The sequence below is a fragment of the Mytilus californianus genome, unplaced genomic scaffold (assembly GCF_021869535.1).
Source record: "Mytilus californianus isolate M0D057914Y unplaced genomic scaffold, xbMytCali1.0.p SCAF_11, whole genome shotgun sequence".
NCBI classification, from domain to species: Eukaryota; Metazoa; Mollusca; class Bivalvia; order Mytilida; family Mytilidae; genus Mytilus; species Mytilus californianus.
The window spans coordinates 12,845,391-12,871,781 of NW_026262593.1; the positions used below are offsets into that span (position 1 = coordinate 12,845,391).

At 32.3% G+C, this 26,391-nt stretch overlaps 3 protein-coding genes across 4 annotated transcripts in view; 1 reads left to right on the forward strand and 2 right to left on the reverse strand.

Moving 5' to 3' along the window:
* LOC127719560 (ubiquitin carboxyl-terminal hydrolase 5-like) overlaps positions 1-4,377 on the reverse strand; it is a 33,223-nt gene extending 28,846 nt beyond the window's left edge. Inside the window, exon 1 of the mRNA XM_052225778.1 lies at positions 4,263-4,377. The gene's annotated coding sequence lies outside the window, so the exon portion shown is untranslated. The remainder of the gene's footprint in view (positions 1-4,262) is intronic.
* A 103-nt stretch (positions 4,378-4,480) lies between these two features.
* Positions 4,481-11,620, forward strand: LOC127719580 (cell division cycle-associated protein 3-like). 2 transcript variants are annotated; one of them, XM_052225799.1, is made up of 4 exons: positions 4,481-4,515; positions 6,749-6,968; positions 9,309-9,521; positions 10,305-11,620. In XM_052225799.1, exons 2-4 carry the CDS (start codon positions 6,755-6,757, stop codon positions 10,553-10,555), a joined length of 678 nt encoding a protein of 225 aa, XP_052081759.1. In that variant the 5' UTR covers positions 4,481-4,515; positions 6,749-6,754; the 3' UTR covers positions 10,556-11,620. The 2 variants fall into 2 exon arrangements, with proteins under 2 accessions (XP_052081759.1, XP_052081760.1); XM_052225800.1 differs by lacking the exon at positions 4,481-4,515 and adding an exon at positions 4,518-4,579.
* Positions 11,621-14,740: 3,120 nt separating this feature from the next.
* LOC127719579 (N-methyl-L-tryptophan oxidase-like) lies at positions 14,741-25,370 on the reverse strand. The gene is made up of 6 exons (XM_052225798.1): positions 25,040-25,370; positions 23,589-23,733; positions 21,015-21,495; positions 20,441-20,559; positions 19,120-19,266; positions 14,741-16,016 (listed from the first exon to the last, which is right to left on the reverse strand). Exons 1-6 carry the CDS (start codon positions 25,154-25,156, stop codon positions 15,775-15,777), a joined length of 1,251 nt encoding a protein of 416 aa, XP_052081758.1. The 5' UTR covers positions 25,157-25,370; the 3' UTR covers positions 14,741-15,774.
* Positions 25,371-26,391: the final 1,021 nt, after the last annotated feature.

The window sequence follows — 26,391 nt, forward strand, 5'->3', positions numbered from 1 at the left end:
ATAAACAATGATGGGTGCAATTTAATATATCCTATCGTAGTCTATAATCGGTCATAATGTCGGTTCGTTCAGACTTTGTTATTGTAGTTATCACACGGGAAACTCCACATTGACGTCACTACGCTATAACCAGCGTATAAAATTAGTGCAGAATACGTTTTTTCTACACTTCTAAATAAAATGATATTTCTAAAGATATGTTTTCATTATTATTCTTAAGTATTGTACAAAAATGCAGATTTTCTAATGGCCATTTCAACCCTGACTTCCGAATGCCTAAAAACATTTCAGAACTTCAGAAAACCCCTCTTCCGGCCTCCATTGCTTTGTTTACATTCCATCACGCGTCATCATGCTTAATGGCAGACCAAACAGGCCAAGCAAATCGTATTTTTCAAAATGACAAGCACCTTACGTCTTTAAGCGATTTTCCCGCGAAAAAGCATCCAAAATGAAAGGACATCTTTGGGAAACAAATGATGAACACAATTTGTCAGTCAGTCAGGGGTACTACTTGTACAAGAAATCTTTATTTACTTGAAGAAGTAAAAAAATATATACTTATATAAGTTAGTTATAATGTTTGAATAATCTCCCCTTAATTTTCTCAAAAATTCACTTGTATAAGTAAATTTTTTTTACAATCCCACAAAAATTCTCAAGTTTTGAGATGTAAAAACATGCCTTTAATGATTTTTCCCAGGCAGGTTAGCTCATAATTTTTGATTAAAGTTCAATGTTTCATCTCATTAATTCAACAAAGAAACTGATTGCGCAAAGATCTTAAGTATTTGCACAAGGCCTTCAAAAATTGCTCCTTGGGGCTTGTAAATGAGCAGTGTTCTGAAGATAACAGACAAAATTGAAATGAGATTTTCATTGTCCATGAAATTACACTTAAACATGTTAAATGATTAGTTAAGACATCTGCAAAGGACAGACAATTTAAAATTCTATTAGAGCAAAGAAGTCCTAAGAATTCAAGAAAAGAAGATAGGATGACTTTTTCACTTATATAAGTAAAAAAATCTGAATGTCTAAGGGACATAACTAAGCCATTTTTTTTTACCTATACAAGTAATACAAGAGTGCATACGCTGAAATGTCTCGCCTTCTTTACTAATCATTGATATTATGTTGATAGTCCTAAATATAAAGCTTTATTACAACTGTCACATAAACTTAACATTAACCAAGTAAACTAAACATTGACCAATGAACCATGAAAATGAGGTCAAGGTCAGATGAACCATGCTAGGCAAGCAAGTACAGCTAACAATTCTTCCATACAACAAATATAGTTGACCTATTGCTTATAGTTTAAGAAAAACAGACCAAAACACAAAGACTTAACACTGAGCAATGGACCTTGAAAATGAGGTCAAGGTAAAAAAAAACCTGCGTGACTGACAAATATATCATAAAATATTTCCATACACCAAATATAGTTGAACTATTGCATATAGTATTAGAAAAAAAGACCAAAACTCAAAAACTTAACTTTGACCACTGAACCATGAAAATGAGGTCAAGGTCAGATGACACCTGCCAGCTAGACATGTACACCTTACAATCATTCCATACACCAAATATAGTAGACCTATTGCATACAGTATAAGAAAAACAGACCAAAACACAAAAACTTAACTATAACCACTGAACCATGAAAATGAGGTCAAGGTCAGATGACACCTGCCAGTTGGACATGTACACCTTACAGTCCTTCCATACACCGAATATACTAGACCTATTGCTTATAGTATCCGAGATATGGACTTGACCACCAAAACTTAACCTTGTTCACTGATCCATGAAATGAGGTCGAGGTCAAGTGAAAACTGTCTGACCGGCATGAGAACCTTGCAAGGTACCCACATACCAAATATAGTTATCCTATTACTTATAATAAGAGAGAATTTAACATTACAAAAAATGTTAACTTTTTTTTCAAGTAGTCACTGAACCATGAAAATGAGGTCAAGGACATTAGACATGTGACTGACGGAAACTTCGTAACATGAGGCATCCATTTACAAAGTATGAAGCATCTAGACCTTCCACCATCTAAAATATAAAGCTTTTAAGAAGTAAGCTAACGGCGCCGCCGCATCACTATCCCTATGTCGAGCTTTCTGCGACAAAAGTCGCAGGCTCAACAAAAATACACTTGTATAAGTATCCTACAAATTTACTTATATAAGTATATTAATATTACTTCTTCAGGTAAATAAAAATTACTTGTACAAGTAGTACCCCTGACTGTCAGTGGACATGTACATGCCATATTTTTGTTCAGGAAGTATGGAGTAGGTTAAAAAAAACTATTTAATGTTTTTTCTTATATTAATTGAAAAAAAACTGTTTTATACTCTTTTTTTATTTAAATTTAATTCAAAAAAATAAGTTGAGTTGACCCAATTAGAGTGATATATCAAGGCAATAGAAATGAATAAGTATGTAGATCTACATGTATGTAGTGTTATCTCCCTTGTTTAACTCCAAATTTCATAATTGTTAATAAATATTTCATGTAATGGCAGAAAGTTACACAATTTGATAAACTTGATAGATTTTACTATTTTAATTTGTTTATAGAATACTTTTATTCATATTCAGAAATTTATATATTTGATTTGAAACATTAAAATTTTTTGTATCCCTATATACTTCTAAATAAATAGTATGTATTGTCTAATTTTTGCTATTAATTCAAGTCATCTAATTCTTTAAAATAAGAAAGCATGAAAATGTGTAGGATTAACATACTTACATATACCTTATCATTAGCTCTTTAATGCACTTTTCTTTTGAATCCACAACAGAACTGATCCTGCTACATATACTAATAAAATTCTTTTCTTGTTTAGTACCTACTATTGATGTTATGGGTAACACTACTTGATATTTCTGCACCAAGTTCTCTTTTTATGAGTATTGTTTTATTAACATTTATTATTAAGAAGACGAAGGAGCTTAAACATGTTAAAGTAGAGTACCCATGGTAAGTCTAAGAAAGTTTGTTATTCATGAAATTAGACCAAAAAAAATTACATGCAAGATAGATTAAGTAAAAGGCCAGGTAAACAGGAACGGAAAGACAACATAAATAAATTAGAGTAAGAATTTTTGAAAATTGTTGATTTCTGTAAGCCAGAATTGCAACAATGAGAACAAAATAATGGAAAATAATGGGTGAATGATGTGTATGTACATAGTTTATGTCAGAATAGACATGTAATAGTGTGAGTTTGATCTTCACAAAGTGGGCACTCTGTGATAGCATTAGGTACATTTGAGAAATACTTTCTTCTAAAAAAGTTCCATAGGTACATGTACATGTAGTATGCGAGAAGAGGTGCCAACTTGCATAGTGTACATGTACATTAGGAAAGTGTTGATTATTATAGATGCTAATTTGTTTGTTTCTATAATTAATATGTGTAATATACATTTTTTTATGGAAAGAATTTTGGTCTATACTGGTATATCAACATGCTTTCCAATCTCAGTACTTTATATATTTAATAAAAAAAATCTTTTGGTTCAATACAAAGAGATCAATATTCTGACCATAACTGGCATAAGAGAAAATTCATAAAAAAATTCCATTGATGTCAAATTTCATGGTAAATAATGAGGTTTCCTGTTAAATAAACCCCCAATTCATTGCAAACAATTTCAAAGCAATATCATACAAACAAACAATATAATTGCCTTAGACTAAAAAATCACCTTATTGACAATAGAGCAATTTGATTCGTCTGGACGATCCAATGTGTCACGTGGTTTTGACGCCATTAGAATTTGAAGGTAAACAAATGGGGGTAGCTGCTTCAGTTCGTAATAACATCGTACATTCAGTGACTGAGAAACAATTATGAGTAACCAAGCTTGACAATACAAGGTAATAAAAAAACAAAGCTAAGTCTACAGAAAAATAAAATAAAAAATTGTCCTTAAGTGACCGGAGTACCGTAATTACGGGATATATACAGGTGCAATTAAAAACATGTGCATCTTTGCATGTAAAATATATACATACTTTTATCCCTTGTAAATATTTTTTTAGTTGGGGCCGGATCGACTTGGGCTGGATCGACATGAAAGCATATAAATATTTATTTATCATGATGATTCATCAATCTTTATATTGTGAATATGGTAATAGTTCGTACTCGAATGTATTTTGGTTTCTGTGCACGTGTGATTTTACTGTATAGTGTCAGTTTTAAACACTGGGTCGTGAATTTGCATAATCATACCTATAACATGTATAAATGTGATAAAAAGATGCAACCGGCGTTTACAAGAATCCTTCTGGAAAATTGCTGATTTTTATTAGTGCAGCGTCAACTTGAATCTAGAATTTATAATAAACTAAATACGTTCTCAAAAACGTAGAAGCGATCTAATTCTTATTATCCAATCGGAGGACGTTTAACGTAGGTTTTATTTTTTTCCTAAAGTCTGTTATCGTGTTCTTTGATTGGACAGAGCGGGAACTTTAAAAAGCAGGTAAACAGACTTGTAATAATTGCAACGGAAAGAGTTCTCTGCGTTTTGCAACAACACTTTAAAGGTTTAAAACTCGACGTAAACATCTAGCAAACTTAAGTTTTTCTTACACTTACTGCAGGAACGGGAAAAAAAACCCACCGAAATCCAAAAATGATATTATCTTTCTAAATTGTGTTCTGAAACATAAAATGCATTTAATTTTTTAAGCATCTTACTTTATATATCTATCATTTCTAAAGACTACTATTGTGAATGCTAGATCTTCAAACTTTTCCAACTATACAGGTTTTGTCTGTGTTTTTTGATGTGTTAAACACAGCCGTTTTTGTCCGTTTCAGCGTTTGTCAAAAACATGTTTTTTGCCAATGGCAATGAGACAACTCTCCGCAACAGACACGCAAGAGACCAAATGGGAAATGACGTTTCGGCCATGGAGCCAGTTCAGCCTTGGTCATTTCGGGCATGTACCACTTTGGCCATGAAAATTATGAATCCGGGTCCCTTCGCCCTGATTCACGTTCGCCCTAGTACCTGTTCGCCCAAATACCTAATCGCCCTGGGTCCATTTGCCCTGTTTTTTATTTTATTTTGTTGTCTTGTTGTTTAATGTAAAATATTTAAATAAAGTATGTTAAAGTTTGTTGAAAATTTCGCCGAATATTTATGTTGTAATGCTGCTAACAGATAATTATTTTTCTTTGATTTGTACTGAAGTGTACAGGGATTCAAGATATTTTTATATATTAAAACAACTGAAAATCAAGTTACAATGTATCTGTATGTATTTTTTTATACAGTTGAACAATTTTAAAACATTACAATTAACAGTCATTAAAGGTAATTCTAAACAAAAACATATGTACCAATGAAGCCAATAATGCTCCAAAACAAGCCATTAATTCTTAATTATTTCTATGTTTTTATCATGATTTTTCAGAAACATGTATTTTATTTCATATTTAACATATACATATCTGAATAAGTTCATAAAACCTTAATAACATCATTAATATTTATCATGTTATTATAAAAAGTAGGGCCAACAAACCCAGGGCAAACAGACTCTATGGGCGAACGAACTAGGGCGAACGAACTCAGGGCGAACATGTAATCAGGGCGAACGGACCCGATACCGAAATTATAAAAGTCCTTTTGGCCATACTTTTATACTTTTCTTTCATAATAAAAGAGATTTTGTTGTATATACATGTTTCATTTATATACCTGTTATAACTTTATAAAAAATTTTATTACACTTTTAGTCATCATGTTTTATTAAAAAAAAAAAATCTATTTACTATAATAGTCTTCTTTGTAAGTACACAATCTTTAACTTTTAAGTTGTTATTGGTCACATTTTCAAAAGTAATAATGGTCTTAAAGAGTGCTACATGTCCCAAGCTGAACACAAGCTTATGCATATACATTCACTGTTATGAAATAATGCTGAGATCAAACACTCAACTTGACTCATTCCTTTGAAATAACTGACATTAAGAAAATAAATGTAGAAAGGACGAACAAACAAGGTCAAACTGGTCGCACTAGTTCATTGCCTAAACATCTCGAAAGCGACCAAATGACTTAGAAATTAACAATTATTTATTGACCTTGACCACAGGAAGGAAGGTTACCAATTCAACATTATTATTAGATCTTTAAATATAGTTTTTATTGGTATTATTGGTATTAATATTGACTTTGTTATCAGGAAAATAAAATCAACCTAAATATTATTTTCAAATGCACCAATCTCGAGTTTGTTTTTTAATGAATGAGTTACACCGGTTGACATGAGGACAATCACTCAAAAGACGGTCATCAAGTATTCGGTTCTTCTTGGACGTAATAACATAAACATTGTGACGTAGGAAATTTATGGCAAAGGGCATGAATTTGAAAGACGTCTATAAAAATATAAAAAAAACAACAGGAACAAGTTGGTTAGAATTATTGTAATTTGTACTCTAACCATTTCGTACCCTGACCATTTTGTACCTTAACCATTCATACAATGTACCTCACGGAATATTTAAATGTATGCCATTTCAAACCTTATGGAATATTGATACAAAATGGTAATTTGGGGTACGAAATGACTATCTACATTTTGTACTGTTTGTTAACATTGTTTTTTTTTAATCATGTTCAGTATATATCCACTTTATCATGTTTATCATTTCGTAGATATAGACCTAATTGCTTATTTATTTTCGATATTTGATTTTAGTTTGAAATGGGTGGTACACACACAAGGATAGAACAAAATGAAGATGCCCTTACACCACCACGTCAGGGACCACATACCAGAGTGCTGGAGTTTGACCCACGATCTCCTACAACAGAAATAGCAAGGACACCAATTGTAGTAGACAAAACACCAGAGGGTTTGCTAGACCCTAGATCTCCAACACCAGGAGTTCTCAGGACACCAATTCCTGATTATCATGGTAGAAATTAATACAAAATCATTATCAGTCAGGGAAACTTGATTATTCAATAAATAAGTAATTTGAAATCACTTACTTAACATGCTTTTAAAAGGAAATTTCATAATTGGACAATTATTTTCCTTTGTCCATAATTGTAGTTAAACCAATTTATAGTACAGTCAAACCTGCCTTAAACATCAGCTTGTTTCAGCGGTCGCCTGACTCTAACTGTCACTTTCAGACCCTCCCAAACGTTTTCTCTATATAATTTAACTCGTTTCAAGTGGTCACCTAATCTTGACACGAAATCCTAATTTCCTCTTTTAACAATGGTCATTTTCATTTATAATTACCAATATAATCATGACTAAAAATATTTGTCTTCAGTATCCAAGTCAAAATGAGAATTGAAACCCTGTATTCTACTGACAAGGCACAATAGGAGTCTCATTAGTCAGTCACTGAGTCAGGGGACTTACTTAAATGAGTGATTTTCTAAATCACTGATTCAAGTAACATTATGTCCATAAAGGTTGGAAGTAAGAGTTGTCTTTCTTTAATAATCACCTATTTAAGTAGTACACATTAATCACTAGACTAAGTGATTAATTTTATTGTAGCTTTAGATAGAGAATACTAATGATCCAGGGACTAATTATGTTGCTAAAATTATCAGAACCAACATCTGTGTTGATAGGATGACCGGGTCATGTCAGGTGATGACCTTGTACTAAATCTAGGATAATGACATAAAAATCACTTGATTAAGTATCATACCTCAATTTCCTTCCAAAAAATCACTTCTTGAAGTATCATTATTTTAATAACCCCAACTAATTTCAACACCCCGAACAGTGAAATTTTGATCGTGAACAGTAGAATTTTATAACATAATCTATAAGATGAAACCTTGAATTTTACAGGAAAAATACTCCCACTGCTGGGAATAATCTGTTAAGAAAGTATCAGTTCATTATGTAAAGCCATTTTTATAGCATTTTTTCAACTAAAATAGAATTTGCAGCTAAATGATTGCATCAAAGGCATAAACCTTGCTGCTTAAAAGAAGCAAAAAGTTCATTTTTTGTCAATTTTACTAATGAAATGATATTATCTAAACCTATGTGTTTAAAATTTTGGTAAAACTACAAAATCACAATTTGTGACAAAACTTCGAATTTGCTACTTAAATAAGTGATTTAAAAATCACTTATTTCAATAAGTCCCCTGACTGTTAGTAAATTCCTTGTGTAACTGTTCTTCTCCTTTTAGGTTCCATGGAAACAATATCACTGACTTATTTCTCCAAGAATATTAATATATTTCCAAAGTTTTAACTTCTAATTTACACCTCCAGAATCCGCTAATTTTTTTTCATTTCACTGCTTCGATGTGTCCAAGAACACTACATTGTACTTCTTCCTATTGAAAACACTGAAGCAATTTGCCGCGAGCTAAGCCACGGGCATTGTCAGAATCAGAATTTTTCAGTACCTCTTTAAAAAGGTCACCTCTCTTGAGCTGTCACTTTTAATGCTTCCTATGAACTACTGCTTAATACAGATTTGACTGTATCACCTTCCAATGCTTAATTAAGACATCTTCCATTTAAACGTGCACTTGTGTCCGTCAAATAACTAAATGGGTTGGAATCAATTAATGTACAGTTCCAAAACCTCCCTGGCTTGTTTGGGGATTTGTTTGTGAAGTATTTAACAACAAAAAATAAATTTAAAAAGGATATGAGTTATTATTTGCCATTTATTAGATAAATTATGTTGCATTCACAACAAATTTGAAGGACTTTGGCTACCGTAATTTATGGGTCATATTTGTAACCTATTGAATTAACGTCTTTTAAGGGTTATAGTTTATTTCTTCACATGTCAACAAATCAATTACAGTACTTTTTATCAACTGAATGATCATAAATTAAATATATCAGATTTTTAAATTTGAAAATCCCGTCAAGAATTTTGACGTTAGCAATTTTTCAGAAAAACTTATGTAAAGTTGGTTATTTATAGATTACTCTTTCTGCTGATGCATGTTATAAAAATAAACGACCACAAAGACTATATAGGCATTGATTGAAACACATATATATTTTTGTTGGCAGTATGATATTCATCAAGGTAAATAATTTTCATAATTTTGCGATCATCTTTTCTTTCAAAGTTATTGACTGATGTTAGCAATGCTCAACTTTGCCTTTCATGATCATGTCTATGTAGGTTCACAAGTTTGGTTTAAATGGGAAAATTGTTATAAATGAATTATATAAATATATAGTGAGTATTTGTATCTAAGGTTAACCATTTGATTGAATTAAAAAATAACTTTTTAAAATCTTTACAGGGAAATTTGATGATATACAAGAGAAAAATCTGATGCATGACCAAATGGTTGAAGAAGCATTCGCAGATGCCATGGCTGAAATGGAAGATCAAGCTAATGACCAACAACAGCTATTATTGGAACACAACACTGAAAATATACCTCAGTTTCAGAAATTAACCATTAAAGAAGACAAACAGTTAGCTGTAGATGCTAGTAAACGTTTTTATCATGGTAATATCATTAGTTTATTGAATGGTTCCTTAGCAGTTATGAAGCAAAGCTTATAACTCAGCCACTGATCTTTCAAGTAAAGCCTCATTTATTTTCCCAAAGGATGCCCCACTGTAGCAAGGGTTTTATTGCCAGATGGGAGTAGTCCAGGGAAGACAATATTCCTATATCACAGTCTACAAAGATGATTCTGTTTAACTTATTCACCACTGTAAACCTTATCACACAGCCACCACTTTAGATGTTGGTTCACCATATATAATTATTCACAATGGTGTAGACTTGTGCCAATTTATAGCTTGACATATATTGTATAGACATCTGTCTAATGTTGAAGACTGTATGTTGCCCTCAAGATACTAGATGTTTTTATGTAATTTGTGTTGTTAGGTTACTGTCTTATTGATATATACCACACATTTAAGTTCATTATAACCACCATTAGAAGTTCTTATATTACATGCACACTATCATGCTATACAACCTTGTTTGGTCATCAATATACTGTTATCATGGTTATTGACTTTGATAGAAAAACAAGATTGTTGTTTGTTAGGTCATTACAAACTGTTTGGTTGAGGGTCATGATGCTAATAATTTTGGCGTGGTGGTCAAACAGAACAGCTCGGTTTGGTCAATTAAACCACTGACTACACTGATACTACTTCCTACATCTTTTGTTGGTTTTTTTCTAAAAGAAATATTTAAAACAGAGGTGCATTTATAAGCAAAGTGTATTGGTTTGTTTTTTAAAAGCACAGTTATTTTTCTCTTTTTTTCCAGATAAAGATGTAACTATTCTGCCAAAGAAGACAAGAGCACCACAACCTAAACAGCTGTTTTCTAACAAACATATCTCGTCTATAAATAAAGACATTACTCGTTCACCATTGTCTACAAGAAACATTGACATGAACTCACCACTCAACATTGTACAGAAAAAACAATCAAAGAAAGTGGAAAACGCAAGATCTTGTAACTTGGAAGCTATGACAAGATTCAGAGTCGAAGAGAAAGAGAATCTGCACTCGTGATAAGTTATTATATTGGAAAATCCCTATAATATACATTTAGTGTGTGAAAGAAAAAGTGTTGAATAGTCAATATTTTCATTCCTAAAATCATATTTACTTGGCAGTACATTTTTGTTGAAGTATTCTCTGTACAAAGGGTTGTCTTTCTTTTCTTGTATTGATATTTATTCATTTCAGGGTTTTGTTTAATCATGATAGTAGAAATATAATATTCTATTGAAAGTGTTAGTGTAGTAAGTATAATTCTTCATTTATATGCCCTTTCTTAGGATATAGTAGAGGGGCATTATGTTTTCTTGTCTGTGCTTATCAGGTTTAATTTTTTGGTGAAAAGAAATTTGTGTTTACACCAACTTGACACTTCACATATTCATTATGAAGAGTAATGATTAATATATATATTCCAAATTAGGGTTTTGACCTAGATTTCATGGTTCATTGAACATAGAAAAGTGTTAGTGTGTGCCGGGCATGGTGCCCTATAGTAACATATATCATTCTTGTTTTTTTTTATATACAATGTATATAAATAGATAGATTATTTATACTTGCACTTAAACCAGTAATTTCTCTTCCCAGTTGAATTAAAGTCGTGGTACGAACTGTAATAAAGTTTTTCCTTCATCATGATAACTTGTATATAATGTACAAACAGCAAGCTGTCAATAGTATTTTGTAAATATATTTTGATATGGTTGATGTTATAAGTAATTTAATCCTGACAATTAGAATACAAACAATGGGATTCTATCTTAATTAATGTACTTTCTTGTTTGATCGAAAGAAAATTAAAATAAATATAGAAAATTAGAAACTGGTACAGTTGGTTGCAGTGATGTAGAGAGGGATGGATATGTGGGAATATTTGTATTATGAAGTAATGATGACATTTTTGGTAGACTTTTATTATTTTTAAATGTAAAATTATATTGTGTATATGATTAACAAAAGGCACTTGAAAAATAATAGTACTGCTTTGAATGTGTACAAGCTCTGTAGCTTATGGGTTTTATTCAAACAAAAATATTGATCATATGGTATAAGTTAAATGCTTCATACAATGTTTTACATTTTATTCTTTGCACTGTTTTACCTCCTTCTCTAGCTAGTGTTAAGAAGTTTTATATTTTGTTCAGCATGTATATCTGTAATAGCTGTACATAGTCATCCTTGTTCTAAAACTACAGAATAGATTACAAGTAACAATGGATATTGGGAGGGTAAGTAAGGACTTAACCCTCACCACTCAAAATGAATATGGGAGGGAAAGAAAAATCCACCCCTCCCCAATCCCTCTCACATATCATTGATAACTCATCCAGAGATCACATGTTATTGACTATTCATCCATGGATCACATGTCATTTACTTGTCATGAATAGATCACAAGTTATTGATTACTCATCCATAGATCATATATCATTCCTTCCTCATCCATAGATCACATGACATTAATAACTCATCAATGAATTACATGTATGTCATTCATTATTCATCCATAGATCAAATGTCATTGATAACTCATCCATAGACCACATGTCACTCATTACGCACCCAAAGATTGTGTCATTCATTTCTCATCCATAGATCACATGTCACTAATTACTTATCCATAGATCACATGTTATCCATTACTCATCCATATTTCACATGTCATTCATTACTCATCCATAGATCAGCTGTCATTAATAACTCATACAGAGATCACATGTCATTCATTACTCTCATCCAGAAATCATATGTCATTCATTACTCTCATCCATATATCACATGTCATTCATTACTCATCAAATGATCACATGTCATTCTTTACTCATTGAGAGATCATATTTTATTCATTACTCATCCAGAGAACACATATCATTCATTACTCATCGATAGATCGCATGTCATTCATTACTCATCAATAGATCACCTGTCATTCATTACTCATCCATAGACCATATGTCATTCCTTCCTCATCCATAGATCACATGACATTAATAACTCATCAATAAATTACATGTATGTCATTCATTATTCATCAATAGATCACATGTCATTCACTACTCATCAATAGATCACATGTCATTAATAACTCATCCAGAGATCACATGTCATTCATTACTCAATCATAAATCACATGTCATTCATTACTCATCAATAGATCACATGTCATTAATAACTCATCCAGAGATCACATCATTAATTTATCATTAACAGATCATATGTCATTCATTGCTCATCAATTGATCATGTTTCGTTGATAACTTATTGATTATTCAACCATAGATCAAATGACATTCATTACTTATCCATTTTGATCACATGTCATTGTCATTTTTTACTCATTAATAGAACACATGTCATTTATTACTCATTCATAGATCACATGTCATTAATTACTCATTCATGGATCACATGACATTCATTGCTAATCCATAAATCATATATGTCATGCATTACTCGTTCATTGGTCTCATGTCATTCAAATCTTGTTTACAGATCACATAATGCTTTCATGTCATGCTGTATGCTGATTTTGAATTATGGAGGTATTATATATATAGTTATCTTTATACTGAGCATTAGCAAGGTATGAAATAATATCACAAATACAATGCCTTCCCATGTTAAAATGAGTATAATGCATGATAGGGAAAAATTGTTTCCAATAGGTTAATTCAAAACTTTTTTTCATGAGAACCAGACTTACAAGACCAATTTGAACGGGAGTCATTTTGAATTGATGATGCAAAACTGTTAAAGAAAAGCAATGTTTTGTGATTAAAAAGTGAACAAGTATATGTAGACATTTAAAATGATTTTATTATATATCCTAGAGCAACATCAACAGAAATTTCCATTTTGATCTGTGGCATCATTCAAAGTTCAACTAACACATTAAGTTTAATTGTTACATCACACACATGCAACACATTTTTTTATTAACTGGATTTCCATAGGAATATATCAGTTATTAATTTGGTGATGACAGGCGGGCGGGTGGTTGCCAATCAGTGTCATTAATAACTTGAAAACGCTTTGACGAATTCTTTTCAAATTTAGATATGTTGTTTCCTGTGACTAAATCATTATCACGATTTTAGCTTTTATCGTTGTTGAGCTGTAGACCTTTATGTAGCGAAAAGTGGTACTAAAATTGATTTTGGCCTTTCTATTTCTGAACCCTTCAAAAATTCATTTATTTTTTTTACTTGATCCTGTTTGTGGTCCAGATTTGCAAATATCAATTAGAATATGGTTTTGTTCACAAAGCAAAGAAGAGTCGTAGTAGAATAATCAATAGATCTCATGTCATTCATAAATCATCCGTAGATTACATGTCATTCATTACTCATCCATAGATCACATGTCATTCATTAATCATCCAAAGATCACATGTCATTCATTACTCATCCATATATCACATATCATTCATTACTCATCCACATATCACATGTCATTCATTTATCATCAATAGATCACATGTCATTCAGTAATCATCCATAGATTACATGTCATTCATTACTCATTGAGGGATCAAATGTTATTCATTAGCAAGGTTCATCTGACTTTGAATAAATTTTCATGATTCATGGTCAACCTTTTGTGTTTGTGAGTTAAGTCAGTTTTTCATAATCTATAAGCAATAGTTCGACTATGGTGTATGGAATTTTTGTAAGATGTACATTTCAATCTCACAGGGTTTATCTGACGTTGACCAAATTTTCATAGTTAATGGTCAACATTTAGTATTTTTGGTTAAGCCGGTTTTTCTGATACTATAAGCAGAAGGTCAACTATTTATGAGGTATGAAATAATTATAAGGTATATATGTCTGTATGACAAGGTTATCTGATCTTGACCTCACTTTCATGTTTTATTGGTAAACTTTAAGGTTTTTTGCAGTTAGGTCCGTTTCTCAGATACTTAGGCAATAGGTCAACTATATATGGTATATGTAATGATTGAAAGATGTACATGTCTTTCTGGTAGGCTTACTTACCTGTATGTCATAGTCAATGTTAAGGTTTTTTGGTTGTGTCAGTTTCTCAGATAATAAACAACATGTCAACTATTGGTGTATGGAATGATTGTTAGGTGGGAATCATTGATAATGTTAGGTTTGTGTTGTAGGCATAGTAAAACTGTTTTCCCAAAGACTTTCAACATAATATTCTGTCATACACAGTAAAACAGGCTAATAAGCATAAACCTTTATCTGATTTCAAATCTTGATTACATAATGTAATTGTATCCTACTTCTCATTACTTGTGTAATATTTAATCATCAAGACACATATCCAGTCTGTTATTCTTTTTTCTGGAAAAACACAATTCATAGATATCCCGTCTATGAATTTGAAAAAGGATATCAAGGGTAACCAGAATAAACTATTTTTACTTATGGAACAACTCTTTTATCTATTGGTAATGTAAATATTATTTAATAAAAATCTAGCATATGTAATGCTGGGTCTATAACATGCATTAAACTGTTTGTGCTACATTTCAGCGTTGAATAAATGATAGTTGTGTCACACTTTAAAAGTTTTGTCGTCTTTATGCTTTAAAATTTGCCTGGCTTTATTCAGCTTACCAGTAGTGGCGAGGTAATTTTAATTCGAATCATTTTCTTTCTCTCATTTCTTATGACTATATTTAGTGTATGTAATGGTTTGAAGGTATACATGTCCGTCTGAAAGATATAGTGTACACAATAAATCAACTTTAATTGGAGTATTGAATCCCTGTTATGTGTACACGTCAATCCGGCAGTGTTTATCAGAGTTAGACCTCTATGGTCCACTAAGCAACAATAAATATTCCTGGTTAGCTTCATTTCTCCGATACTATAAGCAATATCTTAACTACATTTGGAACACGGAATGATTGTTAGTTGTACAAAGTTCATCTGACCTTGACCTCATTTCAGGAATCCTTTATCAACGTTAATTGTTTGTTATCAGATACTGTCAGCAGTAAGTCTTATACTTGATGCATGGAATAGTTGTGTGGTGGATAAGGTTCAGTGACCTCGTTTTAAGGGATCCCTATTAAGTGTATATGATGCCTATCGTATAGCCTTTACTGACTTCAATATAAAATTCAGTTACAAGTAAAGCAGGCCAGAAATTTCTGCTTGTGTAAGAATACGTAGTATCACTCCCTGCACATCTGGATAATTTGTTTATTTGGCAAACTCTTGGTTCAACTGGTTATCTCAGTTTGTTAATTAGCCTGATGGTTCATTCTTTAGTTTAACATTAAAATCTTCTTTGTTTAAAGACGAGTCCCATTCGTTTTTCATCATCATTACAGCAGCAATCCTTCCTATCTCGTCACTGGATTTTGCTGCATAAGCATTCCCACCGACAGCGACACCTAGCTGAGGATGTATAGTATCTATGTATGGTCGTTTAGTTGGAGTTGTCGTTATAACACAGCTGTCACCATGGTAGGAGATCGGGAAAACATCTGCAAAATAAACACTAAGGAATATTCAAGTTATTACAGTACTCGAGAACTATTGAGTATTGGTCTTTTTTTGTGGAATGCGTGAAGTTAATTTTTACATAATTTCACTGCTGAAAAGGGAATAATTTAATCTTTTTTTCTAAGTATTAAAGGGTCACTAGCTGTCAAATTCATGTTCACCGATTTGACTCAAATTCTCATATTTGATTTATAACAATGTAAAACACTTATCCAAAACTATTAAAAGTCTAAAATAAACAATTAACAGGACATGGGCATGATAACACGTAGCTTCGTTTCGTGTGTATTTTAGTCTAGACGCCATATAATTAACCATCGAGTTGACCTCCAAAGTCATCCGATGACCATATAAGCGACGTAAACATAAATAAAGATATAAATAGATTAAGCGAACTCGTGCTATTGGATTTTTCTGGTTCTGTTTAATTTCATATTATAGATTAAAAATATGTTTATCATCGTGTTTACCTGTATAAGAATGTTTTTTTATGGATCGGATCAGTCAATCAAATGATTTACCTTTGTTTCACTTTCAATGTTGACATTCTTTTCCTTTAAATAGCTTTACACATACAATTCACGTGTTATCCATCTCTAGCTAAGGGGTTAAATTGAAGTTCACATGAATACGGATTCAATGAGGTCGAATTAATTCATCATCAATGTTTCTTAGCTTATTTTGACAAAATTGAACCATACTGGCGGCTAAAAGCGAATAATTATTTCACTATTTCACTTTCATTAATGATTGAACAAAAAAAAATCATACATTAGATTTTTTATATATCTCGCCGCTAGTGCCCCTTTAAAAAGCGAATTAATAATATCCCCTAAACAAATTAGTACTATGTAATGGATGAAAATCAAGCGTATAAATAAATAAGATCCACATCAAAAAGTCTCTTAAACGAAAAGAAAGATTAGATGGACAATTTCTGATGTATTTGTCAGTATAAGTAATATAAAATTCGTAAGGGTTCCGCGGAACCAAGTGTCTCGCCTACTTTTGCTGTTAGTCGCAGGCTCAACAAAAAAGAGGAACAAATTATTAAAAATTTTCCTCTAGATACTATCTTTTGATTGTAAGAAGCTTCTGTCCAAGTTTGGTAAAAATCCAGGATGGTTTATGAATCTAATAAATGTTTTAAAGACTTTTAACTGCAGACTGTGTGTAATGTTAACTGGAAGAAAAACTCAGTCCATTTATAAGTAATATACGGAAAAATTACAAAATTTACTTCCAGATACTAGCTTTTGATCATTAACAAGCTTCTGTCCAAGTCTGGTACAAATCAAGGATAGTTTAAGAAAGTTATTAAAATTTTTAAAACTTTTAATCAGCGAGTGAATGCAATGTTAACTGGCAGAAAAACTTAAGCCCATTTATAAATAAAATACGGATAAACAGTTTTTTTTTTTACAAAAATTACTTCTGGATACTATCTTATGATCATAAACAAGCTTCTGTGCAAGTTTGGTAGAAATCCAGGTGGTTTTTTTTTGTTTTTGTTTTTACAAAATTTACTTCTGGATACTATCTTATGATCATAAACAAGCTTCTGTGCAAGTTTGGTAGAAATCCAGGTGTTTTTTGTTTTTTTTTACAAAATTTACTTCTGGATACTATCTTATGATCATAAATAAGCTTATGTGCAAGTTTGGTAGAAATCCAGGTTTTTTTTTTTTTTTTTTTTTACAAAATTTACTTCTGGATACTATCTTATGATCATAAATAAGCTTCTGTCCAAGTTTGGTAGAAATCCAGGATATTTTAAGAAAGTTATTAAAATTTTAAAAACTTTAACCACAGAGTGAATGTAATGTTAACTGGCAGAAAAACTAAGTCCATTTATAAGTAAAATACGGATAAACAGGAATTTTTTTACAAAATTGACTTTGGATAAAATCTTATGATCATAAATAAAGGCAACAGTAGTTTACCGCTGTTCGAAACTCATTAATCGATAGAGAAACACACGAATAATAGCTAACAAAAGGCACCAGGTTTAAAATCCAATACGCCAGACGTGCGTCTCGTCCACACAAGACTAACCAGTGACGCTCAGATGAAAAAAGTTTGAAAGCCAAAACAAGTACAAAGCTGAAGAGCACCGAGGACCAAAACTTCCAAAAAGTTGCGCCCAACACGGCCAGGGTTTTCTGCCTGGGACAAGAACATCCTTATTATTTAGAATAATTTATATGATTTTGCAAACAGTAAATTTTATAAAATGACTATATAATAGATATACATGATAAAACCGAAGTGGGGACTAACTACAGAATAAAAAAGGATACATTACATAAAACAACTTAATCCAACACATAAAAATACACAGCCGAGTTAGCCAAAGCCTCAACGCACAAAGTGACGTCACATTTGAAATTCTAAAAAAGCACACAAAGTGACGTCACATTTGAATTTGTAAAAATATTTCCCAAAAATAAGATATGATTAGGATTGATACAAGATTAGATAAACAAGCTTCTGTCTAAGTTTGGTAGATATCCAGGAAAGTTTAAGAAAGTTATTAAAATTTCAAAAACTTTAACCACAGAGTGAATATTTGTGGACGCCGCCGACGCCGACGGAAAATTAGGATCGCTATGTCTCGCTTTTGCGACAAAAGTCGCAGGCTCGACAAAAATCTTCATTTACTTTATGGTTATGGTTATGTCTATGATATATATAGAATATGTATACACAGATTAACATTCAATTCAGAATTATTCGACATTAGCATATAAACCAAACTCCAAACAGCTTGAAATACATTTTAACGCAGGCATAGCAACACAAAAAGTCCTAGTGAATTTTGGAATGATGAATGAACTTGTAAAGGACAATGTTTGAATAAACACTGTATTCAAGTAAGAGTATATATATAAAATTATAAAAAAAATATAAAAAAAATCGAAATTAAGCCTGATAAAATTAAGAAATGGGAAATGTGTTTATATTGAAAGTTTTCGACGATATTGAGCTTCAGAAGAGATAAGGCCATAAGGAAATATAACATGAGCATTATTTGACCACATGAAATTGACCATACATTTTTAATGTATACAATAGAAAACTAACCTTGAACGACAGTTTTGAAAAGATCAACTGTTTCATTGACGAGTGTTTTGTCTCCACTACTACAATACCATTCCTTTACTTCACAGCTTTTGGTAAAACGTTTAGTGGTAGCATGCTGTAGATGTCCTAGCTTTATGTAGTACTTCTCTATAATGTGAATTAAATGCATTAAATTTTATTTTGAATTTATCAATTGATGAAGTGGTCAAAGGAATGGGACTCGGATATGTAATAAACTAAAAATGATTCAAATTTAATTTCTGTTGTGATAAAAACATTTTTTTAAGAAGAACAGTGTTTGTACGTCCACCCTTGATCTATACCATTTCTTGTATGATATCATAAATATAAAAGTGGTGATGCTGAGTCAAACTTACTAGGGAAATATTCGGCTTATAAAACTACAGTAACATATATCGCATACCCTATAAACCTACAAACCCTACATTTAAACTATATATTGTACTGTTGTACGCTCGGTAATCATATACATCTTTTGAAAGCACACATTCGGTACAGCTTCTGATTGACTTTTTTGTTGGTGCCATCAGCCAAGTAGCAAGTGCTTTTGTATTGGTATGATTCAAATGATATATTTTGTCTGTAAAGGCTGTTCTGTTTAGGCACTTGTGGTTTTTAGGCTTTCCCACTTTTTTCTTAGGAAGGATATTCCCGAAACATGTGATGCGTGTACTGAACTCATACATAACACAAGTAATGGCGATGGAACTTCAGGAAAATCTGTTTTGTCAACTGCTATAATTTGAAAATTTGTTGCAAGTGACAAAACCATCTGATGGATTTTTGTATCCATCTTGATGATGGAATGATTTTTTTTGACACACGTTATGACGGTTGAACGTTATGGATACTTTTTTTTATCAACAACTATAATTCGAAGTTTTTTTGCAAGTGACAAAACCATCAGATGGATTGTCTTATCCATCTCGATGATGGAATGACAGTGAAAAATCCACACACAAAATGTATATTACAGAAAAAGCGAAGGGCAAATAACCTGAATACTAACACTTTGTGAATGCTACATTCGAAAACAGATAAAATAGTGTAATACTTCTACGAAATCACCAATCAAATTAAGATACAGATCTGTCAACACTCTGTTCTACTTTCAGTTCTGGTTATTACTACAACAGCCAATGAATTTTCTGCTTCAAAAGGTTTGAAGGTGTGAATCATTACGACAAAACCAGAGGATTCCAAAAGGTCTTTAAAACGGAAAGTAGAACGGAGCGTTTTTAGATCATTTTATTCGAAGTGTGGACACAGAATCTGTATTTCAATCAGATTGTTAAATTACCATCAGGATATCTAATTGGTGGAAGCATATACCAACTATAATCACCGTCTTTTGAGCGTGGATATTCCATCTTCCAATTTTCTGTTCCTTTCCCATGATATATCACGGTAGGATATTTTCTAAAATTAATCAAAATATACTGATAAGATATAGATGTTTACAAAAATTCAAAACAAATGGTCTATTCAGAAATTTTTTAATTAAAACACCTGGTACATTTAATGCGTCCGAGTCGCCTTTTTTGGTATAAAAAGTAAAATAACAAAAATACCGAAGTGTCAGGAAAATTCAAAACTGAAAATCCCTTAACAAATGGCAAAATCAAAAGGTTAAACAAATCAAAACGATCGATCACTTCAAAACCATAGAGGGATGAGCTTATAAATCGATTGTGTGGCATCGTATACGGTTAAAAACAGAAAAACCATACATCCTTAAGGTACCAAAACGATGATTACTAGCAAACTGAGCCTCTAACAGGCGATTGGAAATGAAATACAATAAAGATTTGGTGTTTTGTTTCCATAAATTAAAAGAAATATAAACAAATTTATATATATTATCAGAATCAAACCTCATATTTGTGAAAACGTCAGCTGTAACCTCAATCATAGCAGTTGTTAGTGGACATAACCCTACGTCCAATTCTTGATCTACAGGAAGTAAATTTCTGAAAGCTGTAAATGCGCCTGTTGCTAGTAGTACCTTTCTGGATAAGACTTGTTTTCCTGATTCTGTTATTACACACATTTTGTTATTTTCTTTTTTCTCAATCTGGTTAACAATTTCATGGATGCATGCACAACCCTTGGATTTAGCTAGCTTTATTTGAGCACTGACCAAATTTCTTGCACTGATATGTCCGGCTTTTACCTCATATATTCCATGATCTATATCAGAGAAATTTAAAAGTGGAAACTTCTTTTTGAGTGTCTCGTATGAAAGTATCTCGCTTTCTAGCTGTTGTTTCTTTGAAACCGTTTCATTGTCAATCATATATTTTGAATCCTTTCCTCCAGCTACCAATGAGCCAACTTCATTATAAAAACATATACCTGATTAAAAAAGTAAAAGCCACAAGTAATATGATACTAACATGCTCTCAAATCTAACGGAGCATGCAAAGTGACATACTTTAAAAACGTTAGAACTTGCAAAAACTGCTGATGCATTTTATGGTTTGGATCTTTTTTCTTGTTACTGAAGGGTTAAGTGTTTAAATCCTTTTAAAAAAGTCTATGTCTATGTGTATATACATCTTTAATCATAATCTTTATAATTTCGCAGTTATATAAAAGCGGTTTTTTTTATGCTTTACGCTACTATTTGCCATGCTCAATTTAAAGATCGACTACATCATCTCATGAAACAGAGCTTTTTTTGTTTACAAAAATGAAAAACGTAAATATAAATTTCTTGTTTAAGATATGGTATTTGGAGGATTTCAATCTAGAATATATGACAAATGTGATTATTTCAAACTTCTAATTGTCAACCTCTAATATCTCAGCATTAACAAACCCTCTTCTCTATCGTATGGCGTTTACATAGCTCAGTAAATACGTTACACTCGTTAAGTTCTTTCTATACATGAACAGGCCCAGGGTGTGCTCCTTACACATAAACTGCTCCAACTGAGGTAAGAAGAGGAGCATCTGAAATCGACCCAACGTTCATTTAACGGTCGCCATCACAAATTGGTTGACCGATGATACGATGTTAGCGGCATGTTTCTGGGGTTTTATATCTTTAGATAACCAGTAAAGTCGTTCGACATGTAATTTTACCGATTGAGTCTTATTCCTGATTATGACATTTTGAAGGTGAATTTGCATGGCGGGTGATGCATGCATAGCAGGATATGCCTACCCTGTCGAAGCTCATGGTCACCCTGTCGAAGCTCATGGGCTCCCTGTCGAAGCTCATGGTCACCCTGTCGAAGCTCATGGTCACCCTGTCGAAGCTCATGGTCTCCCTGTCGAAGCTCATGGTCACCCTGTCGAAGCTCATGGTCTCCCTGTCGAAGCTCATGGTCACCCTGTCGACGCTCATGATCACCCTGTAGAAGCTCATGGTCTCCCTCCTTTTGGATTTAACGAGTAACATATACTAACTCTCATACAGATCTCAAATGTCAGAATGGAGAAGATTGTAAAGGGAAGCAAAATATCTTTTTAACCATTACCAATTTAACAACATATACGTTTTTGGTATATTTACGGATTAGATTCCTAAACCTGTAGGTGAAATATGAATCGTGTTAAGGAAGATGGATCATTAACAGGAGATGTTAATCCTATAGACGCTTCTGTTATAGCTCAGATGTTGTTATAGGTAAGCCTTTTAAATGTTTTTGTCACAACTCACTAGTGACATGTTTTCGAAGTCTTAGATCTTTATATATCAGAACAGTCGTCTGCTCTGAATATGTTATTGGTCATAACATCAACTCTTCTCCTAAATTGACTTAAATTATACGACTGACCCTTGTTATTTCTTTTATCGCAGTCTCAAAACCAGCTCTTCTGTGTTTGGTATATGTGATAGCGAACATTTAAGTTTGTCACTGACAAGTATTTTATTTCAAGCATTCAATGTGTCAAATTTTCTACTATAAACTATTTTACATTTCAATCAAGAACCTCGTCTGTAGCTGTCTTTTTTATACATATATGCGGGATTGTCATTTTGGATTTAAAGTCTATGGCAATCTTTGGCTAGTTGATAGACAATTTTGCAAATGAAAAAGATGGTATGAACACTCCTCTAATGCTATGTATGTTGTCGCATCATTTTGCAGATTGAAATGATGGTTTGAATACTCCTCTAATGCTATATGTGTCTGTTGTCACGTCATTTTGCAAATTAAAGATAATATGAACACTCCTAGAATGCTATGTGTGTTGTCGTGTCATTTTGCAAATTAAAAAGATGATATGAGCACTCCTCAATGCTATATATGTTGTGGCGTCATTGACGTACAACCCACATCTTTCAAAATATTGCGTTGAATTATCAACGTCCTTTTTTCCCTGCGCAAAAATGCAATGTGACTGCAATTGAATGGGAATGGTTACTGGGGGATATATTCACATATAATTATATACATAAACGGGAAAAGGCTGATGATGTTCCGAATTGTCATTACCTGAATCACTTTCTATTTGTCTGTACCTTGCCATAGAGAAACGAGCCAACTGTGTCCAGATAGGGTCATGAGCTAAACATCTTGCAATTCTTCCTTCATCATAATGACATCCAAATATGTCTCTCGTACAATTAACATCTTTTTCCTATAACGAACAATTTCATATGTTATTTGTTAGCTAATAACCGTGAGTGTTTTCATCTTAAACTAGGCTTATCTCGTTATGGTATATATCATGTTTATCAATTAAATTGAATGTTATATTGAAATGTTCTAATTTCAAAATTTTAGTAATATGTTCAATTGAAACCTCATGAAGTTGTTGATTGTTACGCTATCCTATGCCTCGTTTCAACTTTTTCATTCATTGTTCCGTCGATCTTATTTGGTCATTACTTTATTGCTGCATTTATTATCGGGCCATACTTCCATGCTTCCCTGATCCTTCTTTGACTTAAGATTTATTAACTGAAAGAACATCGGCATACTAACATTATACTTGACATTTCCCTTGACTTTATTCATTTTTCAAACACGAGTTAAATATCGCATTTAAAAAGTTAAATAACAAAATACCTAACTGCAAGGGAAATTCAAAACCGAAAGTCCTTTATCAAATGGCAAAATCAAAAGCTCTAACACATCTAAAGAATGGAATACAATTGTCATATTCTAGACGGGGCCTCGGTGGCCGAGTGTTCTAAGTAGTTACTACTGTAATCACTAGCCAGTCAACACTGAGGTTGTGAGTTCGAACCCCGCTCGTGCGGGTGCACTCGACTCCAATCTTAATTGACTAAGATTGTCAGTTTTCCTATTGAAGGTCGGTGGTTTTCTCCGGGCACTCTGGCTTCCTCCACCAATAAAAACTGGCCGCAACGAAATAGCCAAAAAGCGGTGCTTAAAAGTGGCGTTTAAACACCAAAAATCAAATCAAATCATAATCTAGACTTGATACAGGCATTTCCTTATGTAAAAAATTGGGGATTAAACCTGGATTTATAGCTAGCTAAACCTCACACTTGTATGGCAGTAGTATTGAATTCCATTATATTGACAAAACAGTTAGAGCAAAACAAACAGACATAATAGGTAAAAACGTCAAAAATTAGGATACAGCAGTCAACATTGTAATATAATCTTAATCACTTATAAAATAAATAACTGTTTAAATAAAGAGATGATATCTCTGCTGGCATTGCTTGTCTCAACTTAATGTTTTTACTTCCAACAATATTACCCTTATATTTATCCATTTAATCGGGCGTTTGGCGTACTCAATCATGAACCGGGTATTTGTATGACTCGTGAGATTTGAAATGAGTTCACGGCGTAAAGCAATCAGCTATCAACCAATCATTGAAATGAGTTCGGCATTGTGCCTTTTTGTCCAGTATATTTATTGATTCAAATTTAAACAACAGACATTATTTTTATAGTAGTTCAGTTACCTCTGGTTCTTCTGGTCCAACTAAACAAACACGACCCCATTCTGATGCATATTTAGCTACTGCAGACCCTATCATTCCAGCTCCAACTATACACAAATCATACACATCGTCCTCCATTTTGTATTAATATACTCGTACTTCGTAAACATCAAATTAAACACAATTGGGAATTACACAAGAACAAGATTTTAAACTTCTATTTTTATTTGACCTTAAACTAGTAAGGTCAATATTCAATTTAAGATTCGATGGAAATTTAAACTTATTTTTAGACATACACTGTATATATTTCAATTGTAGTACTTGTCAATGAGGAATATGTACACACTGTTGAGTGCGGTTAGCAATCTTTATACAAATAACTGAAAAATGTATAATTGACGATTTTGTTTTTTATTCAAATATGTCTTTAAATATAAGTATGGTGACGTCTTTGTGTATGAATATTACTGATTATATAAGAATACACAAACAATGATGGATATTGTTTTGATACCCAACTGATTATATCATTGGCAGTTGTATTAATTGTTTGTATTTCATGTCATAACCTTTAATGTAAATGTGTTTGCGAAAATAGATATTGTCTGTTTTTATACGTTTTGTTTCTTTTTTGTCATATTTCTTTTTTCTTTTGCTTTCTTTCTTTTTTGTTTGTTTGTCTGTTTGTCTGTTTGTTTGTTTGGTTAGTTTGGTTATTTTTTATTATTTTCTTTTTGAGGGACAGGGGGTAAATGCTTGATAGCGGATAATAGATATAAGAGTTGAATGCAAGGTCCTGCAACCTTCTATTGTATGATCCATTGACATAACACTATAATAGAGAGTAATGCCACAATGTTGTGCTGACTTTACTGCCAGCATTGGTTCACAGTAGCACATCAATACCAATTGCATGTTTATCAAACTGTTAAAGATGGTTTTTACCTGCTGAGAACGCATACCTCCAAACTATGCTGTATTCTTAATTGATTCTGACCATAACTGCAGAGTAGCGATTAGTTGCAATTAATGAAGTATGGCCAGCTTGCACAGGCGAAGTTGCATTATGATCGTGCAGAAATGCACCTTGTTGACAAGACTCAAATCGAATAAGACACAGTTTTTTGCTGAAAGAACACTGTCTTGCATAACACCACGGTTTATCTTGAACCATTTTGATAATGTTCCACCATACAACTTGTATGCACTTGTGAGATCAGAATACATATCATCAAGTAGTAACTACAATTTTGCAGAATTGCAATAATTATAGAATTCAATGAACATTCTATTACCATCTTGCGAGACTATATCAAACGCTTAAGTACTGTCTTATAGGAAGATTTCGACGAGCCTTTCTTTTCTACATG

Bases quoted from the DNA above. Each gene is read 5' to 3' on its own strand.
- LOC127719580 (XM_052225799.1), top strand. From the start codon at position 6,755: ATGGGTGGTACACACACAAGGATAGAACAAAATGAAGATGCCCTTACA. The intron at 6,969-9,308 runs GTAGAAATTAAT...AAATCTTTACAG, and splicing joins ACCAATTCCTGATTATCATG to GGAAATTTGATGATATACAA. The intron at 9,522-10,304 runs GTAATATCATTA...CTTTTTTTCCAG, and splicing joins TAGTAAACGTTTTTATCATG to ATAAAGATGTAACTATTCTG.
- LOC127719579 (XM_052225798.1), bottom strand. From the start codon at position 25,156: ATGGAGGACGATGTGTATGATTTGTGTATAGTTGGAGCTGGAATGATA. The intron at 23,734-25,039 runs GTAACTGAACTA...TGTTCGTTATAG, and splicing joins TTGGACCAGAAGAACCAGAG to GAAAAAGATGTTAATTGTAC. The intron at 21,496-23,588 runs GTAATGACAATT...TTTTTTAATCAG, and splicing joins ACAAATAGAAAGTGATTCAG to GTATATGTTTTTATAATGAA.